The sequence below is a fragment of the Desarmillaria tabescens genome, assembly GCF_030435595.1.
Source record: "Desarmillaria tabescens strain CCBAS 213 chromosome Unknown EV420scaffold_199, whole genome shotgun sequence".
In the NCBI taxonomy this organism is placed as follows: domain Eukaryota; kingdom Fungi; phylum Basidiomycota; class Agaricomycetes; order Agaricales; family Physalacriaceae; genus Desarmillaria; species Desarmillaria tabescens.
In genome coordinates, this window is record NW_026848498.1 from 39513 (window position 1) to 56367 (window position 16855).

The 16855-nt window shown below is 49.0% G+C and overlaps 7 protein-coding genes across 7 annotated transcripts; 4 read left to right on the plus strand and 3 right to left on the minus strand.

Annotated features, from left to right (window-relative positions):
- Positions 1 to 993: 993 nt before the first annotated feature.
- EV420DRAFT_1654213 (uncharacterized protein) lies at positions 994 to 2779 on the minus strand (the record flags this gene model as incomplete). The annotated part of the gene is made up of 10 exons (XM_060478799.1): positions 994 to 1167; positions 1220 to 1276; positions 1398 to 1483; positions 1534 to 1610; positions 1661 to 1698; positions 1750 to 1878; positions 1927 to 2100; positions 2154 to 2292; positions 2347 to 2558; positions 2612 to 2779. 10 exons carry the CDS (start codon positions 2777 to 2779, stop codon positions 994 to 996), a joined length of 1254 nt encoding a protein of 417 aa, XP_060321645.1.
- A 941-nt stretch (positions 2780 to 3720) lies between these two features.
- EV420DRAFT_1771228 (Rad1/Rec1/Rad17) lies at positions 3721 to 5516 on the minus strand. The gene is made up of 10 exons (XM_060481089.1): positions 5468 to 5516; positions 5346 to 5414; positions 5225 to 5291; positions 4813 to 5176; positions 4666 to 4758; positions 4589 to 4610; positions 4369 to 4539; positions 4252 to 4316; positions 4034 to 4202; positions 3721 to 3985 (listed from the first exon to the last, which is right to left on the minus strand). Exons 1-10 carry the CDS (start codon positions 5474 to 5476, stop codon positions 3962 to 3964), a joined length of 1053 nt encoding a protein of 350 aa, XP_060321646.1. The 5' UTR covers positions 5477 to 5516; the 3' UTR covers positions 3721 to 3961.
- A 70-nt stretch (positions 5517 to 5586) lies between these two features.
- On the plus strand, positions 5587 to 7398 carry EV420DRAFT_1598123 (PLC-like phosphodiesterase). Its single transcript, XM_060474990.1, has 5 exons — positions 5587 to 5985; positions 6042 to 6147; positions 6203 to 6215; positions 6265 to 6786; positions 6836 to 7398. Exons 1-5 carry the CDS (start codon positions 5707 to 5709, stop codon positions 7233 to 7235), a joined length of 1320 nt encoding a protein of 439 aa, XP_060321647.1. The 5' UTR covers positions 5587 to 5706; the 3' UTR covers positions 7236 to 7398.
- EV420DRAFT_1598137 (P-loop containing nucleoside triphosphate hydrolase protein) lies at positions 7399 to 12167 on the minus strand. Its single transcript, XM_060474991.1, has 8 exons — positions 11684 to 12167; positions 11578 to 11627; positions 11280 to 11531; positions 10561 to 11227; positions 10468 to 10508; positions 8330 to 10409; positions 7813 to 8272; positions 7399 to 7757 (listed from the first exon to the last, which is right to left on the minus strand). Exons 1-8 carry the CDS (start codon positions 12024 to 12026, stop codon positions 7427 to 7429), a joined length of 4224 nt encoding a protein of 1407 aa, XP_060321648.1. The 5' UTR covers positions 12027 to 12167; the 3' UTR covers positions 7399 to 7426.
- On the plus strand, positions 12157 to 13231 carry EV420DRAFT_424612 (thioredoxin-like protein). The gene is made up of 4 exons (XM_060482045.1): positions 12157 to 12317; positions 12369 to 12722; positions 12778 to 12980; positions 13035 to 13231. The coding sequence occupies exons 1-4, from the start codon at positions 12286 to 12288 to the stop codon at positions 13106 to 13108; spliced, it is 663 nt and encodes a 220-aa protein (XP_060321649.1). The 5' UTR covers positions 12157 to 12285; the 3' UTR covers positions 13109 to 13231.
- A 276-nt stretch (positions 13232 to 13507) lies between these two features.
- Positions 13508 to 14457, plus strand: EV420DRAFT_1344331 (uncharacterized protein). The gene is made up of 3 exons (XM_060468955.1): positions 13508 to 13583; positions 13635 to 14082; positions 14137 to 14457. The coding sequence occupies exons 1-3, from the start codon at positions 13577 to 13579 to the stop codon at positions 14339 to 14341; spliced, it is 660 nt and encodes a 219-aa protein (XP_060321650.1). The 5' UTR covers positions 13508 to 13576; the 3' UTR covers positions 14342 to 14457.
- Positions 14458 to 14487: 30 nt separating this feature from the next.
- On the plus strand, positions 14488 to 16541 carry EV420DRAFT_1684074 (uncharacterized protein; the record flags this gene model as incomplete). The annotated part of the gene is made up of 5 exons (XM_060479252.1): positions 14488 to 14589; positions 14643 to 15212; positions 15274 to 15612; positions 15669 to 15837; positions 15887 to 16541. The coding sequence occupies exons 1-5, from the start codon at positions 14547 to 14549 to the stop codon at positions 16539 to 16541; spliced, it is 1776 nt and encodes a 591-aa protein (XP_060321651.1). The 5' UTR covers positions 14488 to 14546.
- Between the last annotated feature and the right edge of the window lie 314 nt (positions 16542 to 16855).

The following is a 16855-nucleotide window of genomic DNA, read 5'->3' on the forward strand; positions in this document are numbered from 1 at the left end:
ATTTTCGCTGGAGAATGTTGACGAGAACAGGCTCTATGTCATCTACATTCGAACGCTTCGATAAGGGCCTTAAGAAATGCCCTTCATCCAATTCATCCCCCATGTCGTCTTCATCAGCGCCTTGGACTCGGATGGGAGGTATACATGTCGGTTCACCCTTGGCTGCCGCCCGCTGAGATTGTACAACAGAAGATAATGTGGTATCCGATATGGCTGAGCTGGTACAAGACGAGGATGTTGGCCATGGGGAGGCGGTATGATTGCTTGTAAGCTTTGCGTTGTGCAATTTAACTTGAGTTACTGAACTGCTCCACATATATGTCTTTGACATGAGAAATATAATATGCGCGCAACCCGGGCTATATGTACGAGTATAAGAGAACGAAGTTCCTCTTGTGGATGCGACGTTGGACGCTAATGTGTGTGTAGGGGGGGAAGGCTGAAGAAGATTGAAGCTGCGAACTTGACATGATACCACAGTTGTACAAGTGCCTTTCGTCGTCGCTCTAGAATTGCTCAGCAGACGCGCAACCCAAAATTCCCATCAAGGCTAATGGATGCTCAGCGCTGTGCCTCGGTACCCAGTCCTGAACATAACACTTGAGGTTTACACAGTACATGCGCGTCATCAGCAAGAATGTCCAGCATTGAAAGTGACCATATATGTTCTAAGTATTCTACTACCAAAAGCCTAGGCCGGGGCTTTCGACCTACATCCGAAAACAAGTCCTGGATCACTGTATTCCAAGGTAGGTCGGTAGGAATGCCATATTTCTGTGAGATCTTACGTATGTCCGTGACATAATCACTGGTTGTCTGCCAAACAAGCTCCCGCCGAGGTTTGATCACAGCTCCATATGAAATAATAACTTGGTGGATATTGTGTCTTCAACGTCGCGCTTGCCGTCTAAGTAAGTGGTTGGTCAGTGGATAATAGACAAAAACCGACGTGATTTACTCTAATGACCTGCATTCGCGCTGTCAACAAGCAGTTCAAGCCAAGCAAACAGGAGTACCAACCTCAGCGTTATGGCGGTTGTCACCCATCACAAACTCAAATATGGCATAGTCCGCAGGGGAGACCAAGGCAGTTGAGGAGCTGGCCGCTTCCGGTCCAGGGAGTGAGAGGATGAATCGTCCGCGGGCATCATAAAGAAGATCACAGTCCTGTATCATGGCATTCAGTTATGAGTATCAACAAGGATACTGTCGTGCTTACTACTTCGTCAAACGGAGCGAACAAACTTGTTTGTTCGCACAAATGAGTCCATCCGCTCTGGGTGAAAATGAGTACATAAAAACGATACGAACAACTGTCACCTACGTCTACATCGTTAACCCGTTGACTCAGTCTTAAGAACGTGGAACAGCTGATCACAGGTCTCGTTTATACACACCATCTTGTCGAGCAAAGAATAGAGAATGATATCGGAATCAATCGTCGACCATGACGGGATGACATCGTCAAAACCGTACTTAATATCTGTATATTCTGTAAATTGGGAATTCACTGCAAGTAGGAAGTAATTGTACCGAGATCATACACCGAGAACGGCGCCCCCCGCTCATCAGAACTTGAAGCTCCGATAAGGTGAGGTAGATTGGGATGCCTACAGAACAGCTACGTAACCAAAACGTGCAGAAACTTAATGCCACGTACATAACTTTCAAGTCCAACGTATTTGACGCTTCCCACGTCTAGCAATGACTTAGCATCAACAGCCTAGAATGAGGACACAGGTTTCGTACCGATTTCGCTTTACAGCCTGTGAACACTTTGATTGTAACGATCTTTCCATGCATTTCTGCTCTTTGAAGGTTATACCCTGAACCACGAGTGATCTCTTCGCAGAGAGTGAGTTGGCTTCTCCGCACGATCTACAGGTTTCATGAACACCCCTTTCAGTTTTCGTCGGGAAAGCTTACATCTACCAGTGGTTCTTCGGGCTTCGGAGCAGGTTCAGAGCGATTCATAAGCACCACAGTATTCTGTTCGATACGCTGTAGGGATGTGCTATTCTCTCCAGCATTCTGTTCAATGTGCTGTAGGTATGCATAAATCTTTGCGCAGGTTTCTTCAAGCGAAAGTAACTTCTTGATCTAAAGCAATCGGTAAAAGGACATTCGAATCAGGAGAGTGCTGTACTGCTTACTTGGAAAAGCGACAGAGTACTGTTGACCCGTTTTTCGATGCGTTGCAACTCATCGTTGTATGATTTAGAATAGAGCGTTCGTTCAATCGACATCTTCTGTTCATACTCTTCGACAGTGTTTTGGACATCATGCAAATCCCTACCAGCACACCCAGATAAAAGTAATGACTAAGTAAGGTAGAGAAGGACGCACGCTTCAAACTGTCCAATACTGTCCAATAAGGCAGGCGTGATTTCTACGCTCTGCAGATGCTCGGATAGAGTGACATGAGCCTTCAAGCACAGATTTACGATTTCACGGGCGGTCCCCGTATTCTGCTGGCTCTGATCCACCTTTTTCAAGATGGACAGGACAATATCCGTTGCTGGTCCAAGGGCAGGCACCGGGATTAACCCAGAAGCTGCCTAGATAATCATTAGCAACAAATTTTACCTGCTGAACCCTAGTGACCATGTACCTTTAGATATTCCAGAGGCACTGTAATAGTCTCAACGCCCTTCTTTTTGACAAAGGGAATTGGCTTTTTTGCCGCCTTCAAGACCAAGGTAAAGATCTTCGACATCGACACGTCGTTCGTGTATCCTGAAGAGATGGTAGTGGTTGTGGAAAGAGATGCTGTAGACATCAAAAACAGCTTGCTTTGCCTTTCCCACATCTTCGGCATCAGGACCGGAACAAGACTAAATGTGCATCGTCACTGCCGGTTATTGATGACACGCAACCATGACGCATAATATTTGATTTTCACTGCTGAAGCGCTGTGTTCGTAGCGAAAAAAGAAGGATTTTAGAGAAGCCTTTTGCTACCGACCTAAATTTTATATCAGGATGGATTGCCGCGTCTCTTGCGAATCCCATATTGACGGAGTCCTGAGTGTGTGAAAGTGAAGGGGACGAACCAGCGTCGTTAACCAGACACTACAACCGTGTTGAATTTAGCACGGGATTGGTCAAGAGCACAAGAGGACGCACTTCGTAAGTGTGGACCAGAATCACGATGGAACAAGCCCCGTCGATGACCAACGATGTCAATATCTAGTAGCGCAACCACTTTGTCGTCGTAAGTACATCGAGGTGTTCAACCACGAAGACACCAGAAAGACTCTTCATATTCCTACTAAGTAATTCCAACTTCAACACAAAGACCTAAGAGACATACCCTGAAGGTATGCTCAGGAAAACACAAGAGAACTGACCCGAAGATGCTGGTTCAGCCCTGTGAGAGAGGGCGACGTTTTCTGCGTAGGGTGAGCCGGTGCATAGGGTGAGGTAATACTCGTCTTCCATCTCAACTTCGGCGAGTGTCGGCGCGACTGGTCTGCGCAGTGCGAGGGAGAGATATTGGGGCGGTAGAGTGCGCTCGTACCGAGTTTGGCGATTTATGTGGAGACATTGAGGACAGTGAGGGTATGGACGAGGGTGGAGAGACGTTCTATGCACTTCCCTATGTGTCTCAGCCAAAGGGGGAATGGGTTCGGATGCGAGGGGAGGCAGGGACAAATCGAAAGCGAAATGAGAGCTGAAAACTTGAAACTTAGAGTCTAGATGAAATCAAGAGCCGAGGTCAGACGTCAAAGCAAAGATATCAGAGATTGTGCTAACAGGTTGAAGAAATGAGTCTGCGAATAAGAAAGTGGAAACAAAAAGGTGAAAATAATCTCAAGAATACGACAACATCCACACGACTTTTGGTGAATACTTGAGCCTGAAGCCTAGAAAGGGCTGTGAAGCATCTCCACCGCACGGCGTCCCACCCGACAAGTATAGCGTCGTATTCATAAGAATGCAGTACAAGTATACAACATGAACTAGTCATCGTCCAATGCTAAACACTAACGTGACAATTGAGCTAAGGGCGAGAAAGCTATCTGCAGACTCACACGAAATTCTATGAAAGCCGCTGGGCCCTCATCCCTTTTCCCTAGTTTGGGTGAAGGAGATGGCATAAGGAACTGAAGACTCAGCAGGCCCTCATCGTCAATACGTAGCGACGTCTTTGTAGAGCTCTGTAGAGCTCTCAGCGCCCGAGAGATGTGAGCGAACCGATAACTAAAATTTTGATGTCAGAAAACGCATGGAGGTGTGCAGAGCGTTGAACCTGAAGCTGATGGTTTGAGCGCAATCAAAAGTCTCTAGGACGTCTCTGTCGTTCGGGTAGTCCATCTAAGTTTTCTGTTGTCATGCAAGAGAAATCTAGAGGATTACGCACACGCACCTCGGTGCTACCGAATGTTCCTGTAGCCTGGATGCGAAGCATTGGCTTCAATCCTACCCGTGACTTGGCCTTCTGTCTTTGGGGATCTTCCCTGGGGGGAGGATTTCCAATAAACGTTAGTTTCTCGCATGAGGGATCCAATTCTGAGAGTGCGTCGCGTAGCCATTCTGACTAGTAGAAATGAAAAGATACACAAAGAACGAAATGGAGGACTGCTCACTTTGAGAATGATTTTGAGAACCCTGGTTTCAAGGTCAGTGATGACGTCCACGGAGTACTTTGTCTCACGTAACGTACATTTTTTCCAGATCAAATGGAAGTTCGAGGTGAGGTTCGGCATCGTATGTAGATATCTCGCACGTCGTTGTCGGACCGGTCGAGTCTTCAGCACTGGCGGGGGACGTACTTGAGACACAGAGGGGAGATAGCATAGCATACACGCACAGAAGCAGAGTCAAGGGGTATCCAGCACCAGCATACGACATTCGCATCCCCGTCCTCTTTTCAGAGCTACCGCCAAAGAATTGTTGTATCCTGCCCCGTCCCCCATCGTCATCGTCGTCGCGCTCATCACCATCGTCGTTGTCGCCAACCTTTTTCCATCTAGTATGTCGGCCGCCTCCGGGGGTGTTGTAGTTGGACCCGCCCGCGGTTCCGAATATGTTTAGACACTCGATAAGGGTGTTCAATGGTACTTCAAAGGCGGCATTGGCACCATCTTCGTCGTCTGCGCTATCCTGTGTATTGCTTGGAGATTCGGAATTATATTCGTATTCGTCAAAGACGTCGGAAAAGATATATGCGGTTCCTAATGCTTCGTGTTAGCCCTGAAGCAAGAGAGGGAGATGCTACAAACCCAACAGAGTCCGTGCTTCTTCTACCACTGCGATAAATCCTCTCTTGGTGACAGTAATCGTAGCCCTCTAAAGCACAAGCTGAGGATACTCCATATGTATCGCTCGTGTGTCGCCGCTCACGTTGACAAAATTGACGCCACGTAAAAGTGCAGCAAAGTACCGAACATCATGGACAGATGCCTTCAACACCTGGCACCTTGATAGGTAAGGACGGTGGTCGCTGTCTGACGGTCAAGACGTACAGGTAGCATAGCTTACGATATGATATGTGCAGTACGACGTCACAAGGAGAGACGCGTTATTTTGGCGTGTTTATTTGAGTAACTATATCTGGCTAACTCCGATTGGTAACCTCGCCGCTTCCACGATGCCGCTATTAGCGCTGGGACAGCTGTTGGAGCATATTTGAGACTGGTACCACCCTATTTCTTGCTTTATATCCCTCCCTCCCTTCTCCCCAACTGGTTCTACGGATTTCATTATGCAGCTCACTGTCTTGAACTTGACCGATGATCCTATGATCTGTTCTTGGGACGACAAGCGCAAGGATTGTGATGAACACCTGGTATTGGCTTCTCGGATCCCACTGGAGGCAAAGGTGCCCAGCCGTTGTAGGAAATTAGCGCTCTTCGGTCAGGCAGCTATGAAGGACACAGAGGGATGGTGCCCAGCTATGATTCGGTTCTCTATGAGAACCGGAGCTACTTGGCAGCGTTTAGAGGTAGAGGACGACCATCCTTGGTCCGTTTATGCAGTCAAGGTGAGTACTCCAGTAATTCTATCAGGGAGGTATACAAGTGACCCCCAAGATGCAAGATCAGCATAAATCATCGCAAATTGATAATCCTACCGAAGAGAAACGTCTCTGCATTCCTCTCGGATATGCCTGACGCGTCTCCACTGTATTCCTTACTACTGCCTGGTAAGTTTTGATAGAATGATACCAGCTGTGATGCCCAATACTAATGATTTTTCAGGCACGCATGATAGGTAGGACTGTCCTTTCCTGAACCTACCATCCTCGACTCATTCCCATCAGCATGGCTTTCTATGGATGGCCTATATCCCAATGCCAATCCCCTTCTACCCCCCTCGCCGTCCAGCTCCAATCCGGTATCAGGGTCCTCGACATCCGCCTCGCCGTCATCAACTCCCGTCTTATAGCCTACCACGGCATCTACCCCCAACGAACGCCCTTCGAAGACATCCAACGCACCATCCATAATTTCCTAACCGCCCCAGAAACCTGCCGAGAAACCATCGTCATGTCCATGAAGCAAGAGGACTTTGCCACTACCAAGCCCAGCACGTTCTCGCGGACTGTGCACAAGGAAATGTGGAGTGGTCCTGGAGGGAGAGATATGTGGTTTTTGAAGAACCGGGTGCCGACCCTTGGAGAGGTGAGGGGAAAGGTGGTGCTGATTAGCCGGTTTGGGGGGAATGGAGACGGGTGGGAAGGTGGTCTTGAAGGGTTGGGGATTCATCCTACTAACTGGCCAGATAGCGCCAAGGATGGCTTTACTTGGGAATGTAAGGATACCCACGTCCGTACGCATGATTGGTGAGCAATAGTCGTCATCTCAAGTATGTCTATCTCACTTCGTCTTGAGGTATGCTATACCCTCCTTTTTGTCTATCCCAGAGAAGTTTGCACTATCAACGGAGATTTTGATGTACCCTCCTGCCAATGCCCAGCCTGAGAAGACGTTGTCTATCACTTTCTTTTCTGCTGCGTCATTCCCTCTCGCTACTCCGCCTGCCGTGGCGCAAGGGTTCGGTTGGCCGAGATGGGGACTCGGTGTGGAGGGAGTCAACAGCAGAGTTGGGGCGTGGCTTTTGGATCTGTTGAGCGGTATGGACGTCGTCGAGTCTAAAGATCTATTCGGCTCCGAAGTAAGGCTTCGGGGTTGGGCGTTGATGGATTTTTATTCTGACCCTGAACATGCACTAGCTGACTTGTTGGTAGAATGTAATTACAGAGGACGTTGTGCCGGTGAGGAAGGGTGGTAGATCAATTTTTTGAGACTCATCATATACGTAGATATGCGATCTATTCATCAAGCTAACTTCTTGACTAATATAAAGAAAGCCACCATACTGACGCGGTTTATTGTTGGGCATTCCACTATCCGAACTGATTGAACCACACAAACACTGGTTAAAAATATAAAGAACATTGTTGCAAAGTATAGGACACAATGTCAGCCACACTCAATCGTATAATCCAAGTTGGCACCCTCTGCTTGCAGGATGACTAAATCGGATTCCTCTACGCCATCTCTCTGTAATGACAGTCTCTCGATACCATCACCCACGGATTCCAATGCAATCCCTGTATCAACATCCATTAACTCGGAACAGTTGCATATCCGATCCAGACTCTTGTCCTTGGTGTCATCTCTCAAGATCCCCAAAGCCCTCTCAGCCGCAGCAAATTTTGAGGTGCCGAGACTGCTGGAAACGATCGGACCAACGATATGCTCGCCATGCAAATAAATCACTACGCCAACGTGCTTCCCCTTGGGTTCGTGTCTACGAAGCAAGCGTCAGAAACGTAACGCGAAAAAAAGAGCAGTGTTTGTCGCACGAGATGACAATCTTGTTTCGACAGCCTGAACGGGCGACCCACTGATACAGCTCAGTAACGGGATCCCGGCGAACAGTCGGAGAAAGGACGACCAGTATATCCTCCATAACATACTCCACTATCGCTGCAGCAAGCTCGTAGTTATATCCCGAATCGATGAGGACAGCACCCATAACACTCTCAAAAATATCGCTGATCACCTTTGGCGGATCATACTTGTATCCCTGCGTAACGATATCCGTACTTGAAAGCGTTTTGAGAATGGGAACGTAATCTTCCATAGCCATGCTTAGCTCCACGTTGTTGATGAGTGCGACTGTATGCAAGTCGAGATGCTTGACGCCTAGAAAGGCCAAAGCAGCTGAACAGACAGCCTTAGTTCGGGGAAGAGCCAGTTGTTCAGAGGTGGCTTCCGGAAACTTTGCGTACAGATAATGCACCACGACGAGATCCAGCAATGCTGTATCAATGACATCAGAATGCAGTAGCAGGTTACAAGAACAAAAATGAAAAATACCGTCCCCTAGGAATTCAAGCCGCTGATAGGAAGTAGTATCAGCGAACGACGCGAACGAAGGGTGAGTAACGGCTTCGACAAGGAGACGGCCATTCCGGAACCTGTACCCTAGTCGTTCCTCCAGCTGAGAGAAGAGGGATGACACGACTCTTTCAGATTTCATGCCATAACGTTCCGGCCAAGGTGTGGGATCTCCCATAGCCAGTCCAAGCGCAAAACCTGCATGCAAAGCCATAGGTATCCCACCCGTAACAAAAGCTGCACCCAACGTAGCCTCCATACAATCCTGAAGACTCCTCCTTGGGTACGTCCGTTGTGCATAGCGCTTCGCATCCTCGGAATCACCATCCTCGTCCAAAACATATCTCCACGTCCTCAAGCTATGAGACTCCCCGGTAACGAAATGATGCAAGCCCGCATCCAAAGCTCTCACCATGAGGAAACGATTGGAGATACTTCCCTGCCTCATGTTATCGAGCTGACCTTCGTGCCGGTAGGGATACTTGTTGAAGAGATGAACAGTGGTGCAGAGTTCTAATACGGCGTCACCTAGGGTTTCCAGGCGCTGGTTGTTGAAGCTGGCTTGGGTGCCCGGTATAGTCAAGGCTTGGACTAGCAGGTCATCCAAGATTGGAGGAAGTCCTAGTTCAAACCTTGCTTGACAGGCACGATATATGTCGGTGATACGACGGCTGAGTTGGGGAAGAACTTGATAAGCCTGGATCATATCGTACGACATATCTAGCCAGCCACAACAACCAAGCGGTAGAAGGCGAACCAGCTGACTTTGAGATCCTTGGGATGCCTTGTCGATTTGCGACTCAAGGGTATACGAACCTATATTCGAACGGGGTAAGATAGTGACTTCGATCATGGGTCCATCAGTGGGAATTTCTGCTGTCCATTTCTTCCTAGTCCAACGGTTGACGAAGAACTCATAGTAGGTTGCGGAAGTAGCTTCAGGCGAGCCAGGAGGAGGAGTTGACATGGGAGTAAGGTCGTGGCGGATACGATGGAGGAGATAAGGCCTCCCGTTCTGATTTCGATTTAAGACCATCACTTTGTTATAGTCCTGCTCACCAATGCTGCTCCAATCAGAAGTCCCTTGAGGGTCAGCAAGAAGACGGTTCATAGCATCAAAATCAGGCAAGTGAGACGAAGTCATTGGAACAAGGAAAAGGCTGAGGGGGAGAATGGTCTCTCTGGCTGTGTTGCGATGCCAAATAACCTGCCTCGTATACTGATCCATGGTTACTCGCTCTGACGCGGTCAGGGGCACTCGTTGGGCCTGTCGAATCTCGGCAACCGAAGAATAACTACGAACGGAGGCTTCAGGAAGTTTCGTGCCGGTGATCAACCCAGCAACATGTCGCCCGTCGATAAAGACCGCATGCATCCAGAGATTAGGACCTAATGTCCAAGGATCCCGAACCGGAACATCCAATGTTTCCGGAACGTTGACCTCAGGTATAGCTCTCCCATCCAAATCCTTGTCGTTTTGACGTTTACTAGAGACCGGAAGGAGGTAGTCATCAAAAACGTCTAGAGCGTGTAAACGCTTCACAGCCTGAAAGGCTACTGCGCGTTTCGCCTCCTTCTTCGAGCGCTTCACAGGACCGTGGAAAAGCAGGTTTTCAGAGGGGATCGGAAGGGCTGCAGGGAGACGAAGGGTCGATTGGAAATCTCCGGTATAGACAGGGACATGCTGAGGGGTGTACCTGTCGCAAGGAATGAGGGAGCATAGGTAGTTAAGCAACGATATAGAGTTATCGTAGCTGGCGAAAGCGCCTGTCGACGGAATGTCATACCGCTCGCGAGCCGCTAGGTCGAGGGGATCAAGTATCTCTTCCTCTTCTTCCTCTGTCGCGGCTTTGACTTCGCTTTCCTCCCGCCGGGCCTGGTAGATTGCCTTTAGCTCGGGCTCTGCAGAGCATAGCTGCTGGTACTTGGAGAGGTAGGCTATGTCGTCGTTTTGAACCATGATAACAAAGTTCGAGGCCTTGTTTCGAGCACGCCCACGAGACTGAACATATCCTACCAGATGCTGGACTTTGTCAAAACGGATGACCAGATCACAGGCCTAGATGATGATTCCGTATGAGGGAAGGTAAGCGGTCGGTTAAGGTATGATGGCTCACCGGAAAATCGAGGCCCTCTTCAGCTACAGAAGTGGCGATAACTGTCATAAACCGATTAAACAAGAGCCATGAAACGGAATGCAGTAAACTGACGTAAATTTATTTCCTTGGCTCGGAACGACTTAACGACCTCTCCTTGATTAGCCGTTGTAATGTCCTTGGACACTCCTTCGCTGTTGACACCATGGCCCACTAAATCTGCGCATCGTACGAGACCGTTGAGCTGCGGAATGTTGGGAAGAAGCTTGGCGAGACACATAGCTGTCTGCCGTTGCTCTACGAATACGATGCCCTGGAAAGTGGAGGAATGATGTGCCAGGATTACGTCGACAAGTGTCTTAATCTTCGGTGTGCACCATTCGAGCGGAATGGGTAATGGCGAGCAAGTTGGATTCGACTCGAGGATGAAGAAGGACTGAAAATCGAGGAGGATCTCAGCAATGTGGTATACCTCAGCAGGAAGTTCTTTGGGGGCTGGTGCGGTAACAACTTCAACGGTCTCCCCAGCCGCGGACTCTGAGATGAAACTGCTATTTTGCAGTATTAACGTCCTAATTTGATGCCACATCTCTGCATGAAGATAGAGAGACGCTGAGAAGGGACCTAGATTGTGGAGTGTTACATGGTATCTTCGCTCGATTTCTGCCCAAGGAACCTCAATGTCGGAATATTGCATGATATCGAAAACAGTTAACGAGGCCCATAATGTAGAGATGGGGCAGCTGGGTCTCAAGGGAGGAGGCGGGTATATCTGTATAGTCTGCGGCAAAGGATAAATAAACGTGTGGACGTAATGAATAAATGGAAAATACCTCCGATGGCTTAGGCGAGTTTTCCATAAGCTCGGAAACATGCGTCTGAATGCCGACGATCGTGGCGTCTAGGTTTGCCTCGAGTTCTTCCATGGAACGAATGGCATCTCGTGGGTTCAGAATGGGAGAGGCGGTCATCCCGAATATCTTTGGCCGGTCAGAGGTAGCGACATGTTTGTATTCGCGCATAATGCTGTTGTACGGATGATTCTTCCGTGTATGGTGACATTCATCGAAAACGATCAGAGAGACCTATCCCAAGAGTTAATATCAGACTGCTGCGGTAGGAAATCAATACCTTCGGTATGCTCCACAGCGAATGAGTGATAAGATTGAGGAATATCTGCGCTGGTGACGCATCAGATAAGTACTGCGTGCTGCAAATATAAATGCGGCACGGCTACCTGTCATCACAAAGACGTCATTCTGCAGGAATTTCTTCTGCCATCCAGCCCTGTCGGTCAAATCTATGTCGAGAGCTCCGTGCAGCTTTATGACGCGTAACGACGTGTGTTTGGCGATAAAGTCGCCTTGCTGTTCGACTAGCGCTACCTTCGGAACCAGAAATACGACAGCTTTGCCTTGGGAAGCCTCCTTGGTTGCAATCCATCGAATGAGAAGGATACTAATGAAGGTCTTGCCGCTACCAGTTCCCAATGCTGCGATGATATTGCCTTCTTGGGCTTGGACGAAGACCTCTTCTTGGTACTTGCGGGGAATCAAAGTGTCCCCTTCGATTGCGGACATGGTAGGAAGGCAGGGTCAGGAAACAAGGTGCACCACACGTCTCTACAGCTGACAGCTTGCTGAGGAGAACGAGAGAAGAGAGGGAAGGAAATCCGGATTTGCATATCACATTATCCAAATGGAACAGCATAACCACGTGTACCGCTTCTCTTTCACCATCACCCTCTCCTCTGAGTCATTCTACGGTCGACTGCGCCCCAGTCACAGCCAAGGAATATATAAGCATTACGTTTTCTGACTGTCTGCGTGAAGGACCATAATGTCAATAAATCCCAACGAAGATACAGAATTGTGCGTTTTCCTGACTTATTCCTGTCATCGGTGGCTGAGTACAGTATACAGCAACGATGCTCTTCGGAAGCATGGTATTATCCCCCCACGAGAGCCTACACCTTCATCGCCATCACCTCCACCGTCTCCGACGCTAGAAGAGATGCTGGAGGATTACACACCTTCCGAGCTCAAAGAGCTGAGTGAAGATGCTCCTGACGATGAGACGGAACGCCTGATCGCTGCCCATCGACGACAACGTATAGCCTTGGAAAGAAATGCTGAGAAAAAAGCCCGGTTCGGACGGGTGTATCCCATCGGACGGGACGACTATACTCGAGAAGTGACTGATGCAAGCAAGATCGATGAAGAGGATGATGACGAAGAGAAGGGTACAGGAGTCGTTTGTTTCTTGTATAAAGACGGGTACGTAGGCTTTGCCTGAGACTCCTACCCAATGTCTAACTCGTCGAACCACAAGGATTCCTCGAAGCGAACGTACTTTTGAGCACATTCGCGCATTGGCCACACGCTATCCCCGGACAAAATTTGTATCCATCGTTGGCGATAAATGCATACCGAACCTCCCCGACTCTCGTATACCTATGTTGATCATATACCGGAAAGGAGAGATTCGCAATCAAGTCATCGCTTGGGGCTCGGACCGGGAACGACGGTCTGAAGGTGCGGTTTTTGCGGTCATGAGTCGGCTCATTGATGCTCACCCTTCGCATAGAGCTGGAAGCCATTTTACTAATGACTGGCGCCGTCGACCTCCCCGATGTTCCTCCGACAGAGCAACGACGTGGTGACGACGACTCGGACGACGACGATTCGGAAGACCGCCGTGATCCTTCCGCTCGGATGCGTTCTGCTGCCACCCTCTACTAACGGAAGAACACAGAAAAATATCAGACGTTCAGGAGATGACGGAGATGATTCCGACTTTGAGTTTGACCTGTAATTCGTATGTATTTGACTTGTATTTCTAGTGAATTAAGCTGCTTTCACACCATTCCGTCTCTGCGTATTCCGGCTTTTGTTCCCTGGCTCGCCTAATGGTCGCGGACACAAGGACGCCGTTCTCTGCGGCCGGTTTATTCTCGGCTATTGAACGCGCCTGGTCACATGACATTGGTGGCACGACGCGTGACGTCATGTGGTCGCCAGGGGGGAATATAAATCGAAAATCAATTCATTTCCTTGGTCAACCATTCTTAGACGCACCCCATCATCCTCACCCATTTCTGCACAGCGTAACTCCGCTCTCCACAATAAAGATGGCTGGCTAGTTCATTTTCTGCTCTGATTGATACTTACTTACCTTTTCATATTTAGGAACGAAAAGAGCGTCTGACGACACTACTGGCCCCACAACCCGAGCATCCAAGGCGGCAAAGACTGACAATGGCACACATGCCACAGCAACCAAGGGCGCAAAGAAGGGCGGTAAAAGAGGTGCTAAGGTATACATTTACTCTATTATTCCGGTAAGGGAACCCTCTGAACCCCCCGGTTTTGATTCGAAGGCTTCCTTGCCCGCATCCACATTCAAGAACAAGGCTCTTCCCTTACACATTAATGTAACACACACACCTCCCAGTATTGCTGACGACGAGTCGGCTCCCGCTACCTCAGCTGATCCTGGGTTCTTGGCGACATTGGCACTGTTGCCCACAAGCTTTGCTACTGGCAGCTACGGCTGGAAAGGTACTAAGCGCTTCTCGGTGGAGCTACCCAATCCAGACGGCGGCGATGAAAAAGAAAAAGTTCAAGTCATGTTGACGTGAGTGATTGTCCGGCTCTGCTTGTCTCACTGTAAAATCATGACGCATGTCAGTGTCAACGCGGCTGTCGTTGGAAGCAAGCAAGCGCCGGGAGAAGATGGCGAAGCCAAAGAGGAGCACGCAAAAGAGGATGACGCTAAGGCTGAAGAAGAGCACAAAGAGGAGCACTCTAATGAGGAGGCCCCCAAGGATGATGAGAAGGAGGAAGCCAAGCCTGAGGAAGAGGCTAAGAACGGCACCGCTGAAGCTGAAGCCTAAGAAATTTTGCTATTCGGATTTTTATTGCTCAGATATATGCGAATTTATCAAAGTAACATATGTGCTGGCTATCTAGCGGCCTGCGCAAAAATCCAACCAATTTTTTTCTTACTCTCCAACTTTGAACCGGCACTTCCGAATTTCTGCCGTGTTGTGATGTGCTACACTTTACATGCAGGGTCGACGGTAATGGGAAGAGTCAATAATGAGCACACTTGCTTCAAAGGTTGACCCTACGGGCAACAACTGTGCGGGTCAAGCTCAAATATTTTTATACTGTCGTTGATTTTTTCTCACATAGCATCGTCGCCGGCTTGCCTGGTCAACCAAGGACCCAGACTCAGTGTCAGATATCTCGTCCTCATTCTTATCTGTGCCGCTTCTGCATCGCTATTCAGCCTCAACTTCAGCACCATACACACCACAGACTCAGCACCCGAATGGCAGGACAACATCTGGCCGTACCGCGAACAGGAACCCTGGGATATATCCACCGACTTTCCATACCCACGACTGCTCGAGTACGATGTTGAGGAGGGGACCTGGTTGCGTTTGGATGTGCATCCTACGACGGGGGATATCGTCTTTGACATGCTTGGAGACGTGTACTGTATCCCTGGTGACGAGCAGGATCGTCACAGTGTGGCGAGGGCCCGTCCTGTCCTACTTGGTGTTCCCTACGATTCGGACCCCCATTTTTCTCCAGAGGGCGACAGGATTGTGTTTCGCAGTGATGCAGGGTTAGGAGTAGAGAATATCTGGGTCATGGCCTGGTGTGGGTGCCATGAGATGGACGTCAGGCCGACGGTAGCGTTGCCCCGTATCCTCGACGAGCAATCTAATCGCCTGAAACGTGAGGGCAGGCTTGGAGGTAAGTATTGCTTGCCTCTTTGTTGTCAGGATCATATTGTCTGACCTGTCTTGAATTTCAGCGAGGCGTGTAACGAATGAGACATTTCGCTGGGTTTCCGATGCAAGATTCCATCCTTCGGGCAACAAGATAATCGCATCCAAATGGTATACTTCAAAAATCACTCTGTCTGCGTCGGAAGGGTGGGAGTACGATGTCCCGTCGCTCTCAGACGAACCCCAGAAACCGATCAGGCCGCAGAGTGGCCGTCGTATCCTGGGCAGGACTCTTCCTGCTGGTATGACAGTGGACGACTATGATAATCAACAGATAGGTCCTGAGCAATTCCTTTGGAGGAGCAACGATACTCTCATTTACGCCAAAAACGTCCAAGACTCATATATTATTTCCGTAGGCAAAGGTGATTTTTCTTTAGTCGCTTCACCACCTTGCATCTATTGATAGCATGCCACGTAGACATACATAAGGGCGTTTACTCCATTTTTTCACTCAATGTGACCAGTGGAGAGGAGGAGACCCTTGTTGATGCTTTTCCTGGTGGTGCCAGCCGACCCCAGCTATCTCGGGATGGACGAACCCTCGCATTTGTACGACGAGTAAGAGACCATGAAGTTCTTGTCCTGAAGTATGCGCTCTTTTCGCACCGTTGGTATCATCTGACAATGTCTTTCCAGGGACCTTGACACCGGTACCATTCACCACGTCTTCGACGGCCTAACGTATGATCTAAGCTCAGTTTGGGCACCAATGGGAACATATCCTTCCTTTGCGTTTACTCCTACCGATGACGCTATTATCATCTGGGGAGCAGGTCAAATACATCGTGTTCCTTTGGCTAGCAACCGGTACGGGGAACGGGTCACTGGTGGAACTCCTTATCCTATCCGATTCCGCGCTCATGTCGAGATGCAAATGGCAGAAACTATCAGAGGTGGCGTGGATCTGCTTTCTTTAGAAACTCAGGATAGCATGAGGGTGCATGCTTTCAAGGAGCTCCATATAGACGACTCTGGGGGACGAGCTGTTTTTCAAGCCGCTGGAGTGACCGTTGTCCAGCCTATAGGAAGCAGGGATGTGATCTCAGTACCTGTTCTTCACGGCGACCACCCGTACTACTCGCCCTCTTTCGTTTCTGGTTCTAGCGATCTAATCGCCCACTGCCGTTGGTCAGACACTGGCTTTTCCTCATTCGAAATCGCTGATTTGTCATCGGGAATCGCGTACGAAATCGAAGAGGATTGCCCTAGGACGATACCTTGTTCCCGCTATTTCGCCGGGTACGAGCAGACATCGAAAGATTGCATTGTAAAGACTGCTGGAGATCGTTGACAGGGTCGATCGTAGCCACTGCGCGCCCGGGGGCTTTACTTTGCTGACCTAACGTTACCTCTCAGCGGAGGAGAACATGATAATGTTCTGTTGTATAATCTACAATTCATCCCTTCAAACATTGATTTCAGTGGACCGTGTAATCAGTCTGCAGTTCTTTGACCAAGATCAGTTCTAGTTGAAGAATCCGGGACGTGCTTTCACCATTGATGCTTCCAATGCTTACACGCAGCGGGTCTGCATCCGGGAAAAAGTCAAATAAAGTTTCGGTTTCAGCGAACAACTTGGTGGCTTTGTCGAATTCCAGCATGTGT

Bases quoted from the DNA above. Each gene is read 5' to 3' on its own strand.
- EV420DRAFT_1771228 (XM_060481089.1), bottom strand. The intron at 4,203-4,251 runs GTTCAACGCTCT...TCAAAATTTTAG, and splicing joins GCTCAAACCATCAGCTTCAG to TTATCGGTTCGCTCACATCT. The intron at 3,986-4,033 runs GTGAGTCTGCAG...TTGTCACGTTAG, and splicing joins CGGCTTTCATAGAATTTCGT to TGTTTAGCATTGGACGATGA.
- EV420DRAFT_1598123 (XM_060474990.1), top strand. From the start codon at position 5,707: ATGCAGCTCACTGTCTTGAACTTGACCGATGATCCTATGATCTGTTCT. The intron at 5,986-6,041 runs GTGAGTACTCCA...CCAAGATGCAAG, and splicing joins GGTCCGTTTATGCAGTCAAG to ATCAGCATAAATCATCGCAA. The intron at 6,787-6,835 runs GTGAGCAATAGT...CTTCGTCTTGAG, and splicing joins CACGTCCGTACGCATGATTG to GTATGCTATACCCTCCTTTT.
- EV420DRAFT_1598137 (XM_060474991.1), bottom strand. From the start codon at position 12,026: ATGTCCGCAATCGAAGGGGACACTTTGATTCCCCGCAAGTACCAAGAA. The intron at 11,532-11,577 runs GTATTGATTTCC...CTCTTGGGATAG, and splicing joins CGCTGTGGAGCATACCGAAG to GTCTCTCTGATCGTTTTCGA. The intron at 7,758-7,812 runs GTGCGACAAACA...CTTGCTTCGTAG, and splicing joins CGAAACAAGATTGTCATCTC to ACACGAACCCAAGGGGAAGC.
- EV420DRAFT_424612 (XM_060482045.1), top strand. From the start codon at position 12,286: ATGTCAATAAATCCCAACGAAGATACAGAATT. The intron at 12,318-12,368 runs GTGCGTTTTCCT...TACAGTATACAG, and splicing joins CCCAACGAAGATACAGAATT to CAACGATGCTCTTCGGAAGC. The intron at 12,981-13,034 runs GTGCGGTTTTTG...CTTCGCATAGAG, and splicing joins CCGGGAACGACGGTCTGAAG to CTGGAAGCCATTTTACTAAT.
- EV420DRAFT_1344331 (XM_060468955.1), top strand. The intron at 14,083-14,136 runs GTGAGTGATTGT...GACGCATGTCAG, and splicing joins AAAGTTCAAGTCATGTTGAC to TGTCAACGCGGCTGTCGTTG.